General features: G+C 46.9%; 2 protein-coding genes across 2 annotated transcripts in view; one reads left to right on the top strand and one right to left on the bottom strand.

The window, feature by feature from the left end:
* The first annotated feature begins 3184 nt into the window (after window positions 1-3184).
* LOC129047443 (centrosome-associated protein ALMS1-like) overlaps window positions 3185-18961 on the top strand; it is a 38559-nt gene continuing 22782 nt past the window's right edge. Inside the window, exons 1-2 of the mRNA XM_054548050.2 lie at window positions 3185-3770; window positions 17000-17235. The gene's annotated coding sequence lies outside the window, so the exon portion shown is untranslated. The remainder of the gene's footprint in view (window positions 3771-16999; window positions 17236-18961) is intronic.
* LOC100436198 (N-acetyltransferase 8-like) lies at window positions 3390-4162 on the bottom strand. Its single transcript, XM_002811887.3, has one exon. The coding sequence runs from the start codon at window positions 4071-4073 to the stop codon at window positions 3390-3392; it is 684 nt and encodes a 227-aa protein (XP_002811933.2). The 5' UTR covers window positions 4074-4162.

The following is an 18961-nucleotide window of genomic DNA, read 5'->3' as shown; positions in this document are numbered from 1 at the left end:
CCTATGTTGCCTGAACTTTGACTTGTTTAAGTTGGTTTCATTTATTTCATAAGAACTCTTGTTAAGGAGTGCACGTTGGTATTTTGATATTATTCTCTTGATAGTCATAATAATAGTTCCCTGGTGTGCTCCATCCTCTCAAGTCTTAAATGTTTTGTATGCAGCCATACATTGAGAATTGAATGGTCTAACTTCGACTAGGTCAGCAAGAATTTAAAGAATCATTCACCTAGTGTGAAGCTGTGACTTGTAAACTTCATAGTGACACCAATAAAGACTTGTGAACTCCATACTGAGACTAAAAAAATTTGTGAATTCCATACTGAGCCAATTTTTACAATAGTGAGAGAGTGACATCAATGCCTAAAGTTTTAGTCAATCTGTCTAAATTGAGAGTCTGACAAAAAGAGGGGAGTTGATAAATGAAACTCAAATCCGGCCTGAGGAAGCCTTCATATTCCGATACTTGTAAGGGTGAACCGTAGTGTAACTAGTAGGTAGGCAGACCGAAAACCTAACTTAGGAGGATGCTTCTTTAGCAATAGCTGAGTCTCAGCCAATCCCATTGGCCATACTTCAACCACTCACAGGCAGCTGACTGTTGGAATCATGCTCAGATAAGGCAACCACCAAGCTGTAATCAGTCTGGCTGTTTCTGTACCTCACTTCCATTTTCTGTATGTCACTTTCCTTTTTCTGTCCACAAATTTGCTTTGACAACACAGCATCCCTGGTGTTGGTCTGAAGCTGCTGTGATTCTGAGGGCTGCCCGACTTGCAAAATATTTATTTTTCTTGCTCAGTTAAACTCTATTAAATTTAATTTGTCTAATGTATTTCTTTTAACAGAACTTATAATTAAAATGGAAAGAGGGTGTAAATATTTAGAAAACTTGCAGCCTGGCCATGTGGTAGACAAGGAGGAATCCAAGCAGCCTGCTGAGCAACTACTTGTTGGAGACATTAGCATGTCTAAAAGGGAGCCAGGTGCTAATATTCAAGACAGTGGGAAAAGGCCTCAGAGGCATTTCAGAAGGCCCCTTCTATCACAGGCCCACAGGCCTAGGAGAACTGAATGGTTTCAGAGACCAGGCCCAGGGCACCATTGCCCTATGTCACCTCAGGATGCTACTTCCCACATCCCAGCTTCTCCAGCTCCAGCCTTGGCTCAAAGGGCCCCAGGTGCAGCTCAGACCACTGCTTTGGAGGGTACAAGCCCTAAGTCTTAGCAGCTTCCATACTTTTTTTTTTTTTCTTTTTTGAGACAGAGTCTTGCCCTGTCAGCCAGGCTGGAATGCAATGGCACGATCTCAGCTCACTGCAACCTCCGCCTCGAGGGTTCAAGCTATTCTCCTGCCTCAGTATCCCAAGTAGCTGGGATTGCAGGCATGCGCCACCATGCCCAGCTAATTTTGTATTTTTAGTAGAGATGGGGTTTCACAATGTTGGTCAGGCTGGTCTCCAACTCCTGACCTCAGGTGATCCACCTGCCTCAACCTCCCAAAGTGCTGGAATTACAAGTGTGAGCCACCATGCCCAGACTTCCATTATGGTTTTAGGTCTGCAGGCTTGCAGAATGCAAGAGTGAAGGAGGCTTGGGAGCTTCCACCTAGATTTCTGAGGATGTATCGAAAAGCCTGGGCGCCCAGGCAGAAGCCTGCCACAGGGCAGAGACCCCACAGAGAGCCTCTACTAGGGCAGAGCCATGGGAAAACATAGGGTTGGAACCCCATACAAGGTCCCCACTAGGACATTGCCTAGTGGAGCTGTGGGAATGGGGCCAGTGCCCTCCGGACACCAGAAAGGTAGAGTCACCAGCAGCTTGCAGCCTCAGCATGGAAGACTCACAGGCTCAATCCCAACCTGTGAGAGTAGCCATGTGGGCTGCACCCAGCAAAGCCATAGAGACAGGGCTGCTCAAGGCCTTGAAAGCCCACTCCTCTCACCAGTATGGAGTTAAGGAAGATGATTTTGGAAGTTTCAGATTTAATGTTTTCCCTGCTGGGTTTCAGACTTGTGTGGGGACTGTTGCCTCTTTCTTTTGGCCAATTTCTCCCTTTTGGAATGGGAATGCCTACCCAATACCTGTAACACAATTGTATCTTGGAAGTATGTAACTTGTTTTTGATATAACAGCCTCATAGGTGGAAGACATTTGCCTTAAGGCTCAGAAGAAACTATGGATTCTGGACTTTTGAGTTAATGCTGGAACAAGTCGAGACTTTGGAGAACTGTTAGGAAGGGATGGTTGCATTTTGCAATGTGAGATGACATGAGGTTTGGGGGTAAGGGGCAGACTGATATAGTTTAGATGTTTGTTCTTTCCAAATCATATGTTGAAATATCACCACCAATGTTAGAGGTGGGGCCTAGTGGGAGATGTTTTAGTCATAGGGGTGGATTCCTCATAAATGGCTTGGTGATCTGTCCATGGTAATGAATGAGTTCTGGCTATATTAGTTCACATGTAAGCTGGTTGTTTGAAAGCACCTAGCATCTCTCTTGCTTGCTGTCTTGCCGTGTGACACACCTGCTCCCCCTTCAGCTTCCACATGAGTAAAAGATTCCTGAGGCCCTCACCAGAAACAGATGCCTGCACTATGCTTTTTGTACAGCCAGCAAAACCGTGAACCAAATACACCTCTTTTCCTTATAAATTACCCAGTCTCAGGTATTCTGTTATGATCCCCTGGAAGAGTTATACTACTTCCAGGTCTAGCCCATGGTAAATCCCACACTCCCCTCCGAGGCCACTTCTTTCCTCTGCAGAGACCCTGGGGTTAGAGTGGATTGATTGTGTATCTGGCCCCAATTCTTCTCACAAGGCTGCATTCCACCCTTTTGCTATGTGACTTTGCAGCCCTTCTCACTACAGAGGCAGGTTCCTCTCTCCTTGAGTTTGGGGAAGATGCAACACATGCAGGGGTTTGAAAACACATTTGTTTGTTTCTGCTTTTGTTTTTGTTCCTCTGCAATTTCCTTGAAACCATGCCTGAGCTAGCCTGTGGGAAAACAAAAAGCACAATTGGTCTAGTCTTTCAGCCAATCCCACTGCATTTGTACAATGCAATCAGAGACCAGAGGAACTGCCCAGCCAAGTTCAGCCAAACTTGCTGACTTTAGACTCATGAGCTAAATAAATATTTCTTTCATTTTATGGTTGTTCTTATGCAACATTATCCTGGCACTAGAAAAATGAAACAGATGGGACTCAAAAAGACTGAATGAAGCAGAAACCCAGAAGCTACCCCACAAGCAATCACATGGGACACAGATGTGAATGGACAATAAGCTTTTATTGCATTGAAAGGTCATTGCAGTGAAAGGTTGGGGATTGCTTGCTGCTACAACTGAATGGATTCTATTCTGACCAATCCAGAAGGAAAGAAATCATAGACTCCCTGCCTGAGCAGAAGGGAGGCGATAGATGAAATGAACTGTATGAAGAGCCACTAGCCTGTCCCACACACAGCATAAGGACTGGCCAGTCTTCTTGAAGCCCATGCTTTGGTAGAGGGCCATGGCAGAGAGCTGGATGTTGCTGGTGTTCAGGACAACTTCACTGTAGCCCTGGTCCCGGGCAAACTGGAGGACAGTCCTGACCAGAGCTTTTGCTATCCCCTGACCACGGTGCTCACTGTCCACAGAGAGATGAAACAGCTGCAACCGCTTCTCCCTCAAGGTGGGATCATCAACGGGCAGAGCTCCTACTGTGCCCACCACCTTCTCTTCAGACTCAGCCACCCAGAAGCAGGAGCCACGCTCACTCAGGTAGGATTTGGTGATGTCAGACATGTCTGTGCGCAATGTTTTGTCTACATACTCCGTCCAGGGTTTTTTGGCAAGGAACCACAGGGCAGGGAGGAGGCTGAGGCTGAACATGAGGGCCAGAAGCCAGGAGCCGGAGGCCAGGAGTAGGGCGAGGGGCCCCCCAAGTAAGAGTATGAGGGTTCCAGGCAGCTTCAGTAATCGCCGGAAGGTGGCTGGGGTGTGCTCGGCCATCCCCCGGGAGAGCAAGCCCACGACCCACTTGCGGTCGCTCTCCTGGTATTTGCGGATGTGATAAGGAGCCATGGACAGACTTCTGTGTCTGAAATCTCTGAGTCCAGGAGACAGAGCTAGGCCTGCCTGCACGCCTTTACGCCAGGCCTGGAGAAGAGAGAGGAAACCATGTGAGCGCCTGCACAGCTCCCAGCCTTGCAGGAACAGGGAGACCTGCTCAAGGGTGTGTCTTTCCGCTTTTGCCCATGACAAAGTAGGCCTCTGCCACTGGGAGAAGGTAGGGTCAGAAAGACCTGCATTGGAATCTGGCTCCATCCCTTTCTAGCTGTGTGACCTTGGGCATGTCACTTAACCTCTCTGAGCCTCCATTTCTTCATCTATAGAACAGGGGAGAAGAAAACCTGCCTTCTAGAGTTGTTTTGAAGATTGAATAAAATACCTTCTATGAAGCCCTGATAGATGAACTACCCACCGCTCTTCCCTCTGTTTCCTTTTTCTGGCTGTCTCAGATTCTTGGTGCATTGAGAAGGCACCTACCTCAGGCAGGCCACATGCCCAACCCTTTGGTGCTTCTCCAGGGACCATACATCGCAGAAATCCTGTGTCCAAGCACAAGTTTCAGGAAAGGCTCCCTCCAGCTTTATTGTAAGTTTTTAAGTTGCTGAGGTGGCGTAACAGCCAAGCACAAAAAACAGCCCAGCCTCCAGAACCCAAGGAAGGTGCATGCTCAGAGCACTGTCCTTCCACCCAGTCCCCTCACCTGTCACCACAAGACCCTTGAGTGTCCAGGGAGCTTCAACTCTCAGCCGCTCAGTGGCATTCAGGAGATAGTGTCCGGGGCTTGCCTACCCCTGGAAAGCAGGCTGCCTGCCTCATTGGTTGGTTCCTGAATGTTTGGTAATCATAAACTCTAGGATCAAAGTGCTGGGCTGTAACACAGCAGGGAGCCCAGTGTTCATTCCCCTTTGTAGTCAAAGGGAATAGCCTGGAGGGGGAGACTCAGGTCTGGAACTGCCTGGGTTCCTTGCCTTTCTGGAAGGCCTGCCACCTCTCTTGCCTGTTCAGGCCCCGAGCATCTCTCTGCCACCTGGCACACTTGGTACTCTCTGAGATCCACCCTGGTCCCTGTACACATATACCACGAGCCTGAGAAATGTGCCATTCACCCTGCACTCAGTCACCATTGGCCAGAAGCCAAGTCCCCACACTTGGCAACAAGGCCCTTCCCAGTTAGGCTTCTCCCTGCTGAGGTTTCCCTGGTCCACGAAGCATCGATTGTTTTCAGTTCCTTGCACTTACCTCACCAACCCCCACCTACACCCATTCATTGATTCAGTCAACAATTGTGTGTGATGCACTTCCTGTGTCTGGGGGTCATTTCAGCCATGAGCAAGGTTGACATTCGGCTGACAGGCATGGCTGTGTGTGGCTGGTGTGTGTTCTGGCTGTTGGTCAGAGGCTGTGCCACACCCATTGTTAAATATTTTGCACTGCAGATGTTGGGGAGGCCCAAATTCATGCTCTTGTACCCGACGTGGAGCTGATGCCAAACACTGACACATGGGTGCTTGGAGATAGAGAAAGTTTTATTCGATTGGGCCAAAGCAAGAAGGCAGGAGAGCAAGATCTCTCAAATTCAGTTCAACAAAGAAGCAGCAGCAGAATGTTTTTATGTAGCTAGAGAGTGAGGAAGGGGGAGGTCAGGGAGTTTGAGAGGAAAAGTCTGTTTCCTCAGTCTCAGATAACAGGTTGAGCAACCAGGCTTCTGGGTGTCAGCAGCTGGTCACAGTGCCCTTCAAGGCATTCATTCTTTCTGCAAACTTTTCCTGACCCTAAAGATATGTCTTGCTGCTGGGCAAAGAAACAGTACATGAGCAGTTTATCATTATGTTGTGGGAACAAGGAATATTGGACCAAGAGCAAGTGGTTAACATGTGCAAGGCAGCAAGGGTCTGATCAGAATGTTCATTATTTCAGTCACTAAAACATGGTGTGGTGCTGAAATCTCAAGGGGCCCGATTACAAGGTTGTAACATATACAAGATAGGCAAAAGCAAAACCTAACAGAAAAAGCCCTTTTCCACACCAACTTACATGCTATTGAAGGGAAACTTGCCTTCCAAAGATTAGCTAACCTATTGTTGATCAGCCACGCTGGGCCCGTCATCTAGGTTAGGTAGTTTGGACTCTATTCCAAGAGCAAGGGGAGGACATTGATATGCACGGAGGGGAGGAGGGGTGTGTGTGTGTGTGTGTGTGCGCACACACACAACCATCACTCTGGCTGCAGGTGGACAATGGATCTAAGGAGGTAGGAATGGAAGCAGCTACCCCTCAAGGCTTGTGCAGCATCCAGGCAAGAGCAGGGCCCCCAGTGCAGGAATGCAGGTGCTCACTGTACAAGGGCAGCTGGCCCAGAGGGGCTGGTAGGAGCTAAAATCGGGCCTCCCATTGCCAAGCCATGAGCCATGGCACGAAGCTGAGACTGGCCAAAGGAAAACGCAACCCTTTCTTATTTGCTCAAAGGCATTGCTTGCCTGCTAAACTCTGCATCCAGAGGGCTGCATGGCTTGAGGCTGTGCCTAGCTCTGTGTTCACAAAGAAGCCGCCTGGGCTAGCAGAGGCCCCTGAGACAGCAGCGGCTTCACCAGAGGGAGGAAGTCAAGAAGGTGAGACATGAGCCACATGGAGGTGCATTTGGGGGCAGAAACAGCAGGAGTTGGAATGATTCACACAGGGATGAGGATGAGGAAGGGCTCAGAGACGACAGCCAGGTTACTGGTAGGGGCATTCAGGAAAACACTGGAGAGAGCCCAGATTTGCAAAAGTCAAAGCTTTCCCTAAAGCTGCTGCCCTGCAGCCTTCCTCAGCAGAAACCAGAAGCTGGGAGCCAGCAGCGGGGACCCAGGGCCAGCGGGTGGAGGCTGCTGAGATTCTGGATCTTTGGCACCCAACACCACCTCCAAGGAAAAGTCTAAGGAGCATCAAGTCTGAGCAGGAAGTCCATAGCTCATCTTTAGAGTGTTCTCAGAATATTTCAGTGTCAAGCAGGAGATGGCCTAGGAATCACAAGAGGTGAGCAGCTGCTCCAAAGCACCACTGAGTACTTCTAGTGTGAGTCTGACCAATATTCAGAGTCAGAAACCTGCTGGTCACATGGAGGGGGAGAGGTTTGTGTTCTGTCCCTCTGTGTTGTCTCTCCCTCCATGCTCACCGTGGCTGTGGCTTCCTCAAAATACAGCGACCTCAGTTGACATTCAGGCATCTCTTGCTCCCAGGAATACTGTGACTTCTGCATTTTTGTAGCCTTCCTGATAAAAGCCTGGGCTTTCCTTGTCAGACCTGAAAGATTCATTTATTCATTCAACAAACAGTGGCTGAGGGCCTGAGGTGTGCCGGGCCTGTACTTGGCATGAAGGCACCAGATGTCGGAAGCGAGGCTGCCGCCCAGGAGGACACACCTGATGGGGCTCTGGGAACAGGACGTTGGTGGAGACATCACATCCAGAATAACTTTGTTAGGAGGGTGAAGTTGACAGTTAGGACTTTTATGTTGCACTTGCTGAAATCCACCTAAAATTGACATAAGAGAGGTGATCTAATGGTCCATGAAACTGCCAACTCCAGGAAGACAGACAGGGTGACCTGAAAGTAGGTTTCACCTGTTGGTTTTTCTGCCATTCTATGTGTGGCGTCAGCTTCCTCCCAAGACTGACACTACATAAGACGTCGGGTGTTTGCCAGCCCAGTTGAAGCTGTCTGCTTCCTTGCTCACCCACAGCAGAAAGCTGGGGGCTATGCCCCACATTCCAGGTGACAGAGAAGGTTTACATGGGGACTCAGTCACACTTTCTGGAGACTGTACATTTCATAGCAGAATCCAGGTTATATTAAAGGAGTCCTGGCCGAAGGATGCCAGCACCCTATAGAGATGGAGAACCCCAGGGAGCTCAGGGGCTGAGGGGCTGAGTGACAGTGAGCACTGCCCAGAGAGGGGGCGCCCTACAGTCAGGAGGGGTGGGAAACAGGTGCAGATTGGCAGCCGGCAGAGCCCACCCAGGTGAGCACAGGTGGAGTTGCTGGTGAGATGAAGAGTGTGCTGGTTGGGAGTGGAGGGCTGGGGGCCGGTAGCTGGTTTGGGAAACCCAAGCTGAGCAAAGGGTGTGCCAAGGCGAATTGGAGTAACATCATAAATCAATCCATGGAAGGTGTACATTGACTTGGCCTAACAAGGTGGGATATTGTGAAGCAGCAGGGGGCATTATAGATCACAGGTGCGTTCAAAGATTTTCCGATTGGCAATTGGTTGAGAGTTCAGCTTTGTCTGACGACGTGAAGTTGGTACACAGGAACGCTTCAGTTCAGAGAGAGGATCTGCCTCTGCCACGTGATGCTATCCCAGAGTCAGGTAGGAACGTCAGCCACAGTATCCTGGGTCAATTTAAACCCACTGAAGGAGACGCTGTGGTTTCTAGGGTGTGTGTTAATTCTTGCCTTGCATGGCCTCAGGTCTTGTTCATAATCTGTACCTGATTGTCACAGAGTCCATTCTGAATAATGATGCCTATTTTAACATTCATGCCGGTCAAGCGATTCTCCTGCCTCAGCCTCCCAAGTAGCTGGGACTACAGGCATGCGCCAACATGCCTGGCTAATTTTTGTATTTTTAGTAGATACGGGGTTTCACTGTGTTGGTCAGTCTGGTCTCAAACTCCTGACCTCGTGATCCGCCCGCCTCAGCCTCCTGAAGTGCTGGCATTACAGGCATGAGCCACCATGCCCGGCCCAGAGTTTTCTAAATGGGACTTAGTGTAGCCAGTGAGCTTCTGTTGCCTGCTGTGACGTGCTATTTTTCCCACTAAAAACTCAGATTTCTCCTTGGGACACAGGGCTCAGCTGCAGCCTCCTCAACTAAATCATGAAGGGCTGCTTCGTGGGCACCACAGCGGCTCCTTAAACTCGCATTGGTGTGCAAGTTTGTGGGCTCACTTTCTACATCAGATCTTCAAAGGTGTCTGCGATCCCAGAAGGTTAGGAACTATTAAATTTGATCATTTCTGAAATGTCTTCCAGTTTAAAAGTCCTCAGTTCCAGTTCATTTTCAATTCCTGAATAAAGGGATGAGTCTTGGAGCTTCTGGAAGCTGGCCTGGAACTGAGCACTTGCTGCAGACAATGCCTGAAGTGCAAACGCAAAGGTGCGTGGATCTGGGCTGCGTGTGAAAGCTTTCATATTCAGGTCTTAGTTTGCGACAGTGAGGGGTGACCAGGGAAGCCTATATGAGGGGCGGGGGCAAACCAAGGCAGCCTGGGGAGCTGCCTTAACCACGTCACACCTCACTTCCTCAGAGATAAGGTTTTCTTGAAGGGAACATGCAGATTTATACAAAATACTAACAAGCTGAGATTTTAATTTTTTAAACAATAATTTTTTAATTATTTTAATTTTAAGCAATAATTGTTTAAGCAATAAGGAAAAACAGAAATTTTCACTCCAAAGACCCCATGTTAGGCTCGGCAGAACTGGTGGCACATCTCAGGAGTCATGGGGCAATGCTCTCAGAAACAGTGTTAGAGCAAAAAGAAAAAAAAAAAAAAAAAAAAGACAATGAACAATGAAGAGGCCTAATTCTTCTTGTTAAGTGAAGAGGTGTGCTCTGTCCCTTAGAGCATTTTCTTTGGAAAACTTGTCATTTTAAATCCTTCATCTGCCCCTTTGAGGAGCATGCAAAGCTTTTTGACAGCTAAATAAGCCTCTTGCCAGCTTTGCAACCCAGGACTATGTTCCTGAAGGACCTGGGAGCCCAGTCTTTGAAACGTTATCATCAGAGCAGCCAGGGCCCTATCTCCCAGTCTCTATGGGAGGGCGGGAACCTAACTTTTGCCCTGTGTGATAAATCTACCTCCTATCATAAAGATAAGGGTTGTTTTTCCTTTGTACGAAGTCAAATAGCAGACGCAGGTTGTTGAGTGAATTGAGGTTGAATCTCTGATGAACTCGGTGTGACCAGAAGTGCTGTGCAGTCCCCTGACCTGAGGACAAGGCATGGCTTCTCTTGAGAACATGTGCAATGGTTTGGACCCACTGGCTAGATTAGCGGTGAGATTTCTTTCTGTCTTTGCAGCGCCTTAGCGGATCATTGCCTGTGATGCGCATCTCACTCTGGGTTAATCCTTTTTCAAGGATAAAAGTGTTTTTCTTTCTCTTCTTCCTCTGCAGAGAGGCTTGCTGGGATGGGAGAAGATTTTATTTGTAATTCCATTTCTCCACGACCAGAGGATGGGCTCTGGGGGTCAGGCAGCTGGAAAGGAGTTTAGAACCCATGCCCAGGCCTTCCCCAAGGCTCATGCACTCAATTCACTCAGTTCAGCAGTAGCAGAAACACTACCTGGAAGACCCCATACTGTCTGGAAAGAGGAATTCATTTTCTTTCATTGCTGACACTCCTGGGTGACTGTGTGTGGCGGTTACCCATACCTAGTCCTACCCTGTGCCCCTCTCCACCTCAGGGGGCCCCAGGAGGCCTGGCCCTGCTAGTCCAGGGCACCCCCAAGGGAGACTGGGGGTTGGGGGGGTCCCACCAGGGTGCTAGGTGTTGGTCAAGGTGAATGTGAACTAGGAGGAAGGAGATGGAGCCCTCTCCTGGGAACTGGACAGGGACAGGGATGGGGTGGGGGTGCCCAGGAAGCCATGGCTCTGGGCTGGGGCCACCAACCTGCCCAAGCAACTGGGGCTGACTCCTCGAAGTTGCATTTCTGACTCCCCCTCCACATGCAGGCTCTTGGCCCACTGGAGGCCTAGGAGCAGTGGCAGGTTCACTGTGGGTGGGGGTGGGAGGGATGGGGTGCCCTGGGGAGCTGGGGGTTCCTGTGGAGCAGGGGTATGGGTCCCACCCTGGCCACCCCGTCTGCCCAGGCTCCACATGTGCCCCCTGGTCTCCCTGGAAAGACCCTTCTCTGTCCCGCTGGTGCACCCCTCCCCCAACTGGGCCTCCACCAAGAAGAAGGGCTTGAGTTCTGCCGAGGCGTCCCTCTGAGTGACCACCCACACCTGGAGCCATCAGTGAGGTCCCTGCACAGGAGCTGCCCTGAGCCTGTGCTCCCCCGCCCCTGGCTGGCTGCACCTGGGCTCCAGATATGTGTCCCCCACCCAGACCCCATTGCTCGGTTAGGCCCTTCTTGCCACCCCTCAGCTCTTCTCCCTAGGGAACAGCATCATCGCCAACTTCTCATATCCTGTCACTGTCCACCAGGAGAGCTGGGGCGGGGGACCCCGCTTGTGCATAACTGGCCTCAGGCAGCCGACCTAGGGCTCCACAGCTCTTGCTGCCGCTGGAAGTTGGGCCAAGGCTGGTGGCACACAAAGGTGTGTTCCTGCTGTCAGGGGAACACCAGACAAGGCTGCTTCGCCTTAGGCTGATCTTTTGCCCTGGACCACTCAGCCCCAGGTACTTTAGGCCAATCTGCTGATCAAGGCCATAAGTGCCTCATAACCAATCAGCAGGGTACCCTCCCGGCAGCCTCAAGGGTGACTAGGTTTCTACCACACCCTGATCCCAGGCCTTCCTCTCAGCCAGTCCTACCCAGAACACCCTATTTCATAATGCACTTCACCCCTAGCCTACCTGGCCGTTCGCTATCCCCATAGCTGGCTCTAAGTTTTCTTATCACCTTCTAACCTGCTCTAAATGCTAAGGATATGCATCTGTTGTTGATTTGTATTTAGTAGGCTCTGCAAGCAGGGATCTTTGGCTCTTCGGTTCACTCATGTATGTTAAGTGCCCAGAACAAGCCTGGCAGGTAGTAGGTGCTCGGTAAGTGTGTGTTGAGTGAGTGAACAATAGACAGGCAGTTTGGGTATTCCCAGTAGGGGAGGAACAGGGAAGAGACACGTTTTATTGGGAAGCTAACAAAGCTTAGGCTTCAAAGTTCCTCTTTCCCCTGCACCAGCCCCTTACAAAAAAAAAAAACCTACTGTGGTTTTATAATTTTATATTTTGAAAACAGGCTCGGAAATGTATTTGCCTCAGGATCCTAAAAACCTGGATCTTCCTTGAGGGCAGTGCTGCCTACTGGATGAAATACAGATTTTAGAGTCAAACAGATTTGGGTTCAAATCCTAGCTCTGCCTCCTGCAGGTGTCTTAACCTCTCTGACCCTCCTCTCCTAATTTGTACAGGGGGAATAATATCCCCAAATGTGTAAGACTCAACAGGGTGGGAAAGGCACATTTGCAGTAATGACTTATTGTATCTAACCTGAATGTTAATATATACATTCCAGTTTCTTTTGTATGTATCCATTATAACATAATTTTAAAAACTGATGACAAGATCTGGTTTTCAAAATGTTTCTATATTCTTTGTGGAATAAAGTTCATGGTACAAATATCAACAGAGTTGAAGGCTTCAGTGATGGGTCAAGTGAGATGGGGCCTGGGAAGTGACTGATGTTGACCACAGGACGCAGCAACATGGGGATGACTGATGACCTTGACAGGAGCAGCGTTGGTTCAGTGGTCCCCAAAGACCTCCTGACAGGGGAAGGTTTCACAGGAGAGGAACTGGAGCTGAGTGCAGAGGATATCATGGAGCAGTTTTGCCACACAGTGAAACAGGGAGATGCCTGGCAGCTGCAGAGGAGGGCACAGTCAAAAAGTTTTGTTACAGAACTACCGTTTGACTCAGCAATCCCATTACTAGGTATATATCCAGAGAAATATAAATTGTTCTACCATAGAGATGCATGTGAATGTTCATTGCAGCAGTATTCACAATAGCAAAGACATGCAGTCAACCTAAATGCTCATTAATGACAGATTGGATAAAGAAAAGGTGGTACATATACACCATGGAATACTATGCAGCCATTAAAAAGAACAAGATTATGTCTTTTGAAAGAACATGGATGGAGCTGGAGGCCCTTACCTTTACCAAACTAACACAGGAACAGAAAACCAGGCTGGGCGTAGTGGCTCACGCCTGTAATCCCAGCACTTTAGGAGGCAGAAGCGGGCAGATCACCTGAGGTTGGGAGTTCGTGACCAGCCTGACCAACACGGAGAAACCCCGACTCTACTAAAAATACAAAAAAAAATTAGCCAGGTTTGGTGGCGCATTCCTGTAATCCCAGCTACTTGGGAGGCTGAGGCAGGAGAATCACTTGAACCCGGGAGGCGGAAGTTGTGGTGAGCCGAGATCACGCCATTGCACTCCAGCCTGGGCAACAAAAGTGAAACGCTGCCCAAAAAAAGGAAAAAAAAATCAAACACTACGTGTTCTCACTCGTAAGTGGGAGCTAAATGATGAGAACTTATGAACACAAAGACGGAAACAACAGACACTGGAGCCTTCCTCAGGGTGGAGAGTGGGAGGAGGGAGAGAAGCAGAAAAATAATTTTTGGGTACTAGGCTTAGTACCTGGGCATTATCTATAACCCAGCATTCTTCTATATGCCGTAGAAAGCACCCCTTACACTCAGACATGCACAGGAAGGCAGTTGCTAATTGGAGGGAAGACTCACTCACACTGTCCCCCGGCTCCACTCCAAAAGTGGCCAGTGCAGCTCTCTCACCTCCATTTACCTCCGAATGGTGCTGTCACTCACAGTGAGCCCAGAATAACAGGCTGACCTCCACATGGAGCCACCTCATTTCCACTCCTCACTGCTGGCTGCTGGCTCCACGGACCCTCTAAAACCACCCCTGGTAAGATCACCAGGGGTCTCCTAACTGCCAAGTACCAGGTATGCTTTATAGTCCTCAAACATGCTGAACGCTGAGGGAGTTCCTCCATTCATACAGCTGCTTGCGGTACCTGGGTGCTATGGTCTGAATATGTCCCCCCAAAACTCCTATGTTGAAACCTCATCCCCAAGGTGATGGTATTCAGAGGTGGGGTCTTGGGAGGTGATTAGGTCGTGAGGATGAATTCTTCACATATGAGATCAGTGCCCTTACAGAAAGGCCCAAGGGAGCTTGTTTGCCCCTTCTGCCATGTAAGGATACACAGAAGGTGCCATCTATGAGGAACAGGTCCTCACCAGACATAAATCTACTGGCACTTTAATCTTGGATTCCCAGCCTCCAGAGCTGTGAGAAATAAATTTCTGTCTACAAGCTAAGTGTAAAGTGTTTACCAGTTTATGGTAATTGTGTTATAGCAGCCAGAATGGACTAAGGCACTGGAGTCAGTCCAAGAGCTTAGATGTAAGGGAAATAAGATCAGAGCAAAGATGTGCAAGAGACTGGCTCCTAGCAGAGCAACTAAGAGTCAGCCAAATAATGTCAACCGAGGAGGCTTCTGGGTACAGCAGCCACCCAACTGCTTTAACACGTGGCTCTTCATTTCATACCCCCTTCTCTCCTGGTCTGTCTTTCCCTCTTTGATGGTTCTTTTTCAGGCTTCCATTTTGAGTGTTCCTCAAATGGAAGCTTTCCTCAAAACAGAAAAGTTCACGTTTCCTTCCGAATAATTAATAGGAAAAAAATGCCAAATGGGTAGAATGGACTCTGTATAAGAATGGAGAATTTTTTAAAGAAGAAGTAAATATGGGTTTATGAATATATTTTAAAAGTGTACAAAAAAGAATATACAAAAAAAACCTCACTAGAAATCAAATAAATAAAAATCAAAATACTATCTAGGTTTTACCTATCATTATGGTAAAGAATTAAAAGAATGGTATGAGCTAATGTAGGACAAACACAAAGAAATGCACAGACACACACACTTTTGATGGAACACTGAAATGGGAGATCTTTGCTGGAGAATCATTACACGGCATGTCAAAATCCTTTTTTTAAATCAAAACAGAGTCTCGCTCCATCGCTGAGGCCAGAGTGCAGTGGCACAGTCATAACTCACTGTAACCTCAAACTTACAGGTTCAAGTGATCCTCTGCCCTTGTCCTCCCAAGTAGCTGGGACTACAGGCACCCACCACCACATGTGGCTAATTTTAAAAAAGTTTTTTTAGAGACGGGGTCTTGCTATATTGCCCAGGCTGGTCCCTAATCCTTGGGCTCAAGCAATCTTCCCACCTCAGCCTCCCAAGCACTGAGATTACAGGAGTGAGCCACCCTGCTCCACCTCAAAATCCTTTGAAAAGACTGGATCCAAATTCAACTACTAGGGTTAGAGCTCAAGAAGGTAACTGGTCAAATGTGCAGAGATGTTTGTATAAGGATGTTTATCACTGTAAAGTTTATTGACATAGAAGCAACCTAATGTGCAACAAGAGGGGACTGGCTGAATAAATCCTGCTCTATTTCTGTAGCACAGTACCTCACAGTCATGACCAATGCTGATGTGGGTTTACTGACATGAAAAACATTGTCCAACTATAGCACCAAGCAAGAAGAGATTATAAAACAATATGTTTGGATTTATTTTTGGAAAAATGGCATTGAAAAATGATATCCACAAACAAGCATGCAGAGAGAAAAGTCTGAGTGGTTCCACCAAATGCTGGTAGCGGTTACCTCTGAAAAGAGGAATTATGGGGGATTCTCTGCATAAAAGATAAACTCTGAAGGTCTTTGCACATTGTAGGCACTTGATCCTGCTTTCAGGCAGTGAAACTGAGTCTTGGGAATCTAAAGGGACTCGGGTGTGATTGTGAGCTCCTAAAGGTAAGACCTGTGTCCTATTTTATTTTATTATTTCAGTTAATCCTATTAATGTGTACAGTGGCATTTAGTACATTCACAATATTGTGCAACAACCACCCCTTTCTGGTTCCAAATCATTTTTATACCACAAAAGAAAATTCTTTATTCATTAAGTGGTTACCCTTTATTTCCCTCTCTCCCCAATCCCTGCAACCACTAATCTACTTTCTGTCTCTATGGATTTATTTATTGTGGATATTTCATATAAATGGAATTGTACAATATCTGACCTTTTATGTGTGGCTTCTTTCAGTTAATGTTTTCAAAATTCATTCATGTTGCATCATGCATCAGTACTTCATTCCTTTTCAGGGCTCAATAATATTCCATGTATGTTTATACCGCACTTTGTTTATCCATTCATTCATTGATGGACATTAAGGTTGTTTCTACGTTTTGGTTATTGTGAATGGTGCTGCTGTGAACATTCATGTACAAGCAGTTATTTGAATACCTATTATCAATTCTTTTGATGTATACCTAGGAGCGAAATTGCTGGTTCACATTTTAATCCTGTGTAGCATTTTGAGGAAATGCCAAACTGTTTTCTAAAGTGTCAGCTGTAGTTTACTTTCCCACCAGCAGTGAATCTTATTTTACTTCACTGCCTGCCTCAGCACTACTGCCTAGAACATAAAGGGAAGAAGCAATAGCTGTTTTTTACCAAGAAGTTATTAGATGCCCGGCACTGTGAGAAAGAGGGTTTCCCGTGTTGTGCAATTTCATGTTCACAACAGCCTTGGAGCTAAGGTTGGTATTATTAACATCCCCATTTGGCAAATGGGAAACTGAGGCCCAGAAACCTGAGGTTTCTTCTCCATGGCCCCATGTGGGAAGTGAAAGCTCAAACCTAAGGTAGCTCTGGCTCCAAAGCCTGCACTGTTTTACTTTTTCAGTACAGCATGCTGACCCTGCAGGCAGGCGTTTGACAAGTGTTTAGTGAGTCTGAAATTCGCATAAAGCCTCACAAGCCCAGAGAAGCAGCTCTGTCTGGAGGCGCATAAAATTCACCAGTAAGGCCCCATCACCCCCATCCTGTTGCCAGTGGTCAGGACACCCTTGACCACATTCCCATATGTGACTAAGGCTCTATTCCTTCTTCAAGATCCAGTTTAGTGCTACCTGCTCCGTCCACTTCTGACCACCCAACCACATGAATCTGGTCCCAGTCCCTCCCTCTTTGGAAGCCCTTGCATTTCTCATTAAGCACTTGTATTGCTGCCATTTGGTGCTTACTTAATAATTAACTTGTCATAGTTAATTAGACTAGACATTAACAGTTTAACTACCCTGATAAACTATTTTATTTGTCTTTCTATTGTTCCTAGGAACCTGCTTATAATAGGTCATTGTATTGTTGGAGTCACTGTTATTCCCAGAGCTGTGGGCTTTGAGAGCAGCGTGTCAGTGCCACCCCATGCCTGCATCTGGGAAGATCACTCCTCCACTGGAACAGCCCAGCCTGGAAAGGGGCCAGTGAGATGGAAGGTGGACAATCCAGGGGCAGTACATTCTGGAAGCCTCAGGAGGAAGAGAAAAATCGATTCAGACTCATTTAACGTAGGTTCCTGGAAAGGACATCGTCTCCCGCAGTCTCTCATCAATAACCCAACATCAGATCAGTGCCCTGGACTTATCGTTTGAAGGAGAATGAAAGTAGACAGATAGCTAATCCTTGGTTAGATGTCCAGAAATCCGAGGACGGTGGTCCTAGCTCTTCAGAGAGGACACGTTCTTTAACCTAACCTTTTAACAAATTCTCTACGGAAGATATCAGGTCCCAACTCTTCAGGTAGCTTCATAGATATAGGTAATCAAAGGACTAATTATGAAGGTGTAGATGGGTAGAGGGGAGCAACAAGGATGGTACAGGAACCCATAGCCCTGAGGAGGAGGGAGAGTCATTGGAACCTGAAAGGACCTGGGCAGAGCAGGCTGTCCTGAGAGCAGGCCTGGGGCCAAGGCACAATCAATACCAAGCCTGCCTCACGTTCTCTTCCCTCCACTCCTCAACTTGCTGCTGGCTTTCAGAAAAGTTAAGAACTTGCCGTTTCTACCCTTTTGCCATTGTTGTTGTCTTGTTATAAGGCAGAGAACAATATTGTATCCAGTTTTCTAGATATCGAAGTGGAAATCACATGTATATACCCAGTATATTTGTACCTATTAGTATTCTTATTGGTAATACTTTCTAGATGTTATGTAACTTAGCTTTGGATTTTCTATTTGATTCAAAAGACATATAAAAGATAATTTTTTCCTAATTCCATGTTGGATTTTTTGTCACTACTTATTAAGTTATAATTTTAATGTGTTGTGATTAGAGACTGTACTGTGTTCTATTTGTGTTTTAAGGATACATAGAGGTTTCCTTTGTGGCTAAATATAAGTAATCCATGGGTGTTTTAAAGAAGGTAGAGTTTCCAAATAGAGTATGACATTCCAGTCACTGTCAGATTCCACACAACAACATTTCAGTCAGCCACACAACATATAAATGACAGCAGTCCCATGAGATTATAATAGTATATTTTTCCTACACCTTTTCTTTATGTAAATATTTTAGATACACAAATACTTACCACTGTGTTAAAATTATCTACAGTATTCAGCTGAGTGACATGCTTGCTGTACAGATTTGTAGCCTAGGAGCAATAGGCTGTACCTTATAGCCTAGATGTATAGTAGGCTGTACCATCTAGGTTTGAGTAAGCATACACTGTGATGTTCACACAACAATGAAATCACCTAATGATGCATTTCTTAATATATATCTATTAAATCATTTTTATTAATTAAATTAATTATATTCTTCCTGAATGTTGATTTTCTTAATCTCTTGAGAACTTCAAAGAGTATCTTTTAAGTTAATTGAATATAGCTTTTGTTAATTCAATGGTTATATATATATATATATTTTTTTTTTTTTTTTTTTTTTTTGAGAAGGAATCTGCCTCTGTCACCCAGGTTGGAGGGCAGTGGCACGATCTTGGCTTACCACAACCTCTGCCTCCTGAATTCAAATGAGTCTCCTGCCTCAGCCTCCCGAGTATCTTGGACTACAGGTGTGAACCACCACACCCGGCTAATTTTTGTATTTTTAGTAGAGATGGGGTTTCATCATGTTGGCCAGGATGGTCTCAAACTCCAGACCTCAAGCGTTCCACCTGCCTCAGCTTCCCAAAGTGCTGAGATTACAGGCATGAGCCACCACACCCGGCCTGGTTATATTTATTTTTATTTTTGGCACATAAACATTAATGGCATGAATATTAATGACACTTTTTTCA

Source organism: Pongo abelii, chromosome 12 (genome assembly GCF_028885655.2).
Source record: "Pongo abelii isolate AG06213 chromosome 12, NHGRI_mPonAbe1-v2.0_pri, whole genome shotgun sequence".
Taxonomy (NCBI): Eukaryota; Metazoa; Chordata; class Mammalia; order Primates; family Hominidae; genus Pongo; species Pongo abelii.
The sequence above is the reverse complement of the archived record's forward strand: the minus strand, read 5'-3'. Positions and strand labels throughout refer to the sequence as shown.

Excerpts from the sequence above, each read along its gene's own strand:
- LOC100436198 (XM_002811887.3), bottom strand. The coding sequence starts at position 4,073 with ATGGCTCCTTATCACATCCGCAAATACCAGGAGAGCGACCGCAAGTGG.